General features: G+C 51.0%; 1 protein-coding gene across 1 annotated transcript; it reads right to left on the minus strand.

Moving 5' to 3' along the window:
• Positions 1–23: 23 nt before the first annotated feature.
• C1QBP (complement C1q binding protein) lies at positions 24–5,029 on the minus strand. Its single transcript, XM_060133913.1, has 6 exons — positions 4,679–5,029; positions 3,912–4,062; positions 2,134–2,227; positions 895–990; positions 527–649; positions 24–388 (listed from the first exon to the last, which is right to left on the minus strand). Exons 1-6 carry the CDS (start codon positions 4,899–4,901, stop codon positions 239–241), a joined length of 837 nt encoding a protein of 278 aa, XP_059989896.1. The 5' UTR covers positions 4,902–5,029; the 3' UTR covers positions 24–238.
• Positions 5,030–5,769: the final 740 nt, after the last annotated feature.

Here is a 5,769-nt window from a genome sequence, read left to right on the forward strand (position 1 = left end):
GGAGTAGAAATAGAAAAGACCAATCACCTTGGAGATTTTATTGTCCATCATTTTGTTATACAAAAATCTAGAAATAACAGGTTTGTAGAGAATAAATGGTAAATCAGTGGCAACAGAAATAAGTTAATATTGAATTACTTTCCATGATATCGGGATGAAAACCATTTCAAAGCACGTGGGTCTGGCTTCACTGGCCAATGCCTGCCGTAAAATTAAGGTGTTTGGCAGCTCGTCTTCTCTATTGGCTTTTGACAAAACCTTTGAGGTCTTCGAGAAACGTAATGTACTCCTGGTGCTCCAAGGCTGTGCTGAGCTCTACCAACTCATCAGCGAAAGTGTTGTCCACCCCTCGGTCCGCAAGGAAATCCATTAGGTGGTCGTATAAGCCCTAAAAGGAGAAACATTGGTTAAAAAAAAAAATAGAAGGCGGCACCCGAGACACTTATTAAGATGCTTCTTTGTGTGGCCTTGGACTAGACCCTCCCCTGCAAGGCCCAAGGGCACCATCACCTTATCGAGCACTCACCCAGTCCAGGGAATCTGTGCTGAGCGTGTAATTCGTGTCCTTCCAGTCTGAATCGCCAGTGGACTGAAAGCTCACTTCCTTGATGGAGAAAATGTCACTCTGGTCCTCCTCTTCTTGTCCAATCTGACAAGAGACAATATTTGGGGAAAACTGAAAGGTTTCCCAGGACAAGCCAGACTCGTGCAAAGAAAAGGGACTATTTATAGCCTGAAACTCAGATTTTGACCTTGCTCCCTCACCACCCCCGCCCCAGTCTTCCCAGTTTTGCTGGTCTAAGCTAGAAAATGTTAGTATCAGCTAAATGGGACCAGGAAGGTCCCCGGAGGCCCTCCTTGTCCCCAGGGCTGCCAGCACTCCACTCTACATACCTCATCTTCTGGAAAGTGACAGTCCAGCACAAGGGCCTTGTTGCTACCATCCTTTACAACTTCAACCACAAAATTGGGAGTGGACGTCAATTCAGGCTGGGGAAACAAGAACGAGTCAGTAAATGTCTCTGTTGGCAGGGGTCTGGACCAAAGGTCTCAGTTCAGGGGGTCTGATGGCCACTGCTACGCTATGGTGTTCCCAAATAAGGAGCCTAGGATCTTTTAACACAGAGCATTAAAGCCATGTACCAGCTTGTTCAGACAGACTGGGCTGAACCCACCCTGTGGATCCTTTCTAGAGTTGTAGACTATGTTTTGGATGGCAGAGTATCATATATTTAGTACAGCATTTCACTTCTGTCAGCCACGCTACTTGTTTAAAGAACGTACAAGGTTACATATTAGAACCTAATACGTACTAGGTTCTAACGTAATTCTACAAGGTTAGAATCAGGAAATCTGAACTCCAGCCCCAGCGAGAGTGCCAATTAACTCAATCTTCCTGGGCCTTTTTCTACATCCATACGCTACAAAGCTGGCCTAAAGCTCCAAAATCCCTTCCCAGCTGCTTCGGGATCTGCCTCTATTACAGCCCAGGACCGGAGGCTGGTGCCTCTGCCTAAAGCACAGCAACCCCCCTTTGAGGGTGAGCCAGCCAGTGTGTGTGTTGGGGGCGGGGCGGTCCTAGTGCTGGGCCAGCGCTCCAGGGAGCTGAGCTGGGTCGTGAGACAATACCATGCCAACCCAGCCAGAAAGCCTGGGGACCCTGTGGCCCTCACACTGGCTGGTTTCTAGGCTGGGCACACTGCTTCCTAAAATGTTTGAAGACTGAGCACCATCCAGGTCCAAGCAAGAAGGGCAGCACCTTAAGGCGAAGTCTCTGACACCCCTGCCTAGGACGTGTGAGAGCACTCCTCACTTGGAAACACTCCAAATGCTAATTTCCCTCCTGATCATGGGAAGGGTTAAGACAGTTTCAATTCCTCTCTATTAAGTGAACACAGGGCAAATTATAAAGCCTAAGCCTAAAGGTAACAATTTACTTCGCCCCTGGGAAAGAAAAGGGGCCACACAGTTCTGGTGCTCTACAAGAAAAGGCCCAAGGATGGCTGTCCTTTGCCTTCTCTCCTAGTGCTAAGAGAATTTAAACAAAACAAAAACCAATGCTCCTTCTGCAAGCCCCCAGAACAGCCCGTGGGAAGGCGGCGGCACAGGCTGGTCACAGTGTTACAGACTTGCCTCCTGTTCTTCAACCTTCTGCCCTTCAGAGGGCCCCTCCTCCCCATCATATGCAGGTGGGATGCTGTTGTTAATGTTGAAAGTGACGGTGACCCTAGAAAGGCAAGAGAAAACACAACAGAGGAAGTCCTCTTAACTGAGGAGTAGATACTGAGGCTTGCTACAGTTAAAAATGCTGCTGAAACAATGCACCTCTGATCTGCAGAACTTCCAAAATGCGGGTGCCTGCATCCCACCCACAGATAGATTCAGCAGGTCTGAAGTGGGCCTACTATGTGTTGGCTGCTGGAAGTCAATTAGGCACTTGTTCCTCAGCCAAATACAGTCATGTGGGGGCTCCTGTCACCAGGCCGGCATCCAGGGCTCACTGCCAACCTGTGTCCACTGGCCACCTCCTGGCCACAGCCAACTGACACTGCCACCCTCGTCTTTCCAGGGCACCTTCCAGTGCTGAGCAGCTGAGAAGCTGGGGGCAGGGGGCAGAAGCCTCCTTTAAAAGCTTTTCTCCATTAGAAGAAAATCTGCCCGAGAGGAAGGGAAGAAGGAGCGCTGGAGGGCTGTGGCATCAGCTAAGGATGGAGAGCAGCCCCGGCCCCATGGAGGGGGGCCTCACAAAGAGCAACACTTGCTGGGGAGCTCCCTGGTGGTCCGGTGGTTAGGACTCAGCGCTTTCCCTGCCGTGGCCTGGGTTCAATCCCTGGATGGGGAACTAGGATCCTGCAAGACACAGGGCACCGCCAAAAAAATAAAAGAACATGCTGCAGGACAGGCTCATTCCTCAGAGCAGTTGTGGGAAGTTTTATAATCACAAAGTGGGCCACAAACACCAACTAATGACGATCTTCAGTTGCAAGAACCTTCACCTGACGTATCACGTTCCAAAATTTGAATCTAAAGTTGAGAGATCTGGAACGAGCACTGCTGGGTTGCAGACAACAGTGCCTGTAGCCACTCCCCTCTGGAGCTGTGCTAACTGGCTGCCTTGCCGGTTTGAGGTTTGAGGTTCAGCCACAAAATCTGTCTAATCTGCAACAGTGCGGACCAAGCTGACGCCTGGGCACAGAAATGCAGTTATGTTCATTAGCACATTACTTATAATGGCCCCAAACTGCCTATGACTTACCCCAGGAAAGTGGTTTAGGTCACGTTACAGAATACATGATTGACCTATGAAGGGAAAAACACTACACCACCGAAACAAAACAAAAAACCCAGAACCCTACTTCACAGCATATACGAAAATTCACTCAAAGTAGATCACAAACAGCTTACGCAGGTCAAAGTCTTCCCATCTTTCTCATGGTGACCCTTACTACCCGGCAACCCCACCCTTATCTTGCTTTCTCAACTATAAACAGAGTAGGAGCTTTGTTTTCCTCAGCCAGAGCCTGTAGCATAGTAAGTCAGCATTGCAAATCTGAGATTCTGTCGGTGCTGTCAGAATTTCTGAATTTGCGTGCATAGATTTAGGCAAGGCATAGCCTCCCTCACCAGCAAGGGTTTAGCGACTGACGCCTCTACTGGTCCAGTAGGCTCCCAGCGACTTGGCTTCGGTGCTACTTGCTTACCATCTCCGTATTAACTACCACAGCATATAAGTGTGCAGTGAATGAACGACCTGGAGCTTACGAAATTATCCAAATGCATCGTACGATCTCTCGGAAACCACATGTCTGTTAAGTACCTGCCTTAACTAAAGGCTATTGTGGATAAGTCAGGGCAGGTCCTGCAGGGTCATGGATTTGGTTCCCTGGAGTCCACAGGCCCCTGGTACTTACCTTTCTCCAGCAACTTTCTGCACTAATTTGGCTTCTGTCCCATTCACTTCCAGCGCCCAACCTCCAGACATCTTGGGAAGAGACTTATACTTCTGTATCTTCTTTTCCTCCTTAATCTCATCATTGAGGAATTCAACAAAAGCTTTGTCCCCTACAATGGAAATAAGTTACAGAAAGAGCCAATCAGTCTAAAACGGAAAATGACCCAGGTTACTACAACCAGAGACCTGTATTTGGGCTGTTTCTAATACTTCTGCTATTAACGGTGGCTCTGGGAACTTAACCCAACTCATATCCATTAAGCCTCAGTTTCCTCATCTGTAAAAATGCCGTAAGCTATCAGTGGGAAGCTGAGCTCGCATTCTGGTAAAGTGATTCCCAACAATGAACTCCTTACCACGTTTCAAAATAAAGTAAGAAAAATTCGCCATTACCCTCTTTCACTTGCCAACAGACAACACCACACTACTCCCAACCGCGACCTTGGGCTTTCGCAAAGTTCCATTTTCGAGAGACTGAGAATAGAGTCGGCCTCCAGGGCTTCTTTACAGCATCTCTCCCCGCAGAGTAAAACAGAGGTGGGGGAAGACGGGAAACGCGATCACGCGTGGGTTTAACCCGCTGGTCACCGATCAGTGGGAGAACGTTCTGGACTTCAGGGGCGGTTCCGGGCTGTCCACGCGTGGTCTACACCTCCTCGTCCCGGATTCCCCACCTCACCCAGGCCCTGGCCCCTCACGCCCTCGGCCCACGTGCACGAGTCTTACCTTCGGTGTGCAGTCCGCCGCAGCCGCAGCCGCAGCCGCAGGGCCCCCAAGGCCGCAGGAGACCGGGCAACTGCACCGACCCCGCGCGCACGCTCAGCAGCCCAAAGGGCCGGGCGCACGGCCTAGACGCGGGCTGCAGCAGCGGCAGGGAGGGCGCGGCGGCGCGGATGCCAGCGACAGCGGTGCCCAGGACGCGGGGCACGCAGCGCAGCAGCGGCAGCATTTCTGCAGCGGAGGCAGAGGCGGCGGCGGACACGTGCGGCTACGAAAGACGACTCTCGGCAAGAGCAACGACTCTTCGCCACTGCGCCCTCTAGATCTAGGGCCGCCGCCGGAAGTCCCGCCCCCTCCCCGGGAAGTGCTTCCGCGCCGCCGTTTTGCAGACCGAAGGCACAGCGGGCGGGGATGCGCCCTCTGCTGGTGGCCTCCGGTGTGGCCTCCCGGGGAGGCCTGGAATCCGATTCCTGAACTTCTTTAGCTGAGTCGGCTTGAGTCTGGCGTCCCAGGCTTGCTGTTTAATTGGCCAAAATCCGTTCTCTCCAGTGGCTGCTTACACTCTCCAAATTTCCATCTCCTGTTCTCAAGCACGGCCAGGCTTTCTATGACTTCGTGGAATGCACTCTTGCCACCACCAACTCCCAAAGACCAGCCTCCGGGATCACCTCCCATAAGAGGCCTTCCTGGAACTTCCTCCTCTCTTCCCTGAAAAACAGACTCATGCCTGTGCGACCCGGTCCCTGTGCTTCATTCTTTTCTCAGCAGAAACCTCCTGGCACTGCTGGCTTACCTGGCAGCTGACCCTCACCCCCACCAGACCCAGAGCTCCTAAAGGCAAGAGCCCTGGTTAATTCCTGCAACCCTCCAACCTTACACCCAGGTTCTGATGGGATATTATTTTTCTGGGAGCAAGAAGCCACAGCTTACATTAAATTTAGGTTAAGAACTAATGTTCCTACCTTACCAGGACACATACGATATATAAGGTAGCAAGAAAGTAAGTCTTCCCAAATGAAGTGGCAAAGATATACTTAATATATTCTAAACAGCATTCTGTGAATAAGGGAAAGGAGACCCAAGAAAGAAGCCTCACA

This window comes from Lagenorhynchus albirostris, chromosome 20 (genome assembly GCF_949774975.1).
Source record: "Lagenorhynchus albirostris chromosome 20, mLagAlb1.1, whole genome shotgun sequence".
NCBI lineage: Eukaryota > Metazoa > Chordata > Mammalia > Artiodactyla > Delphinidae > Lagenorhynchus > Lagenorhynchus albirostris.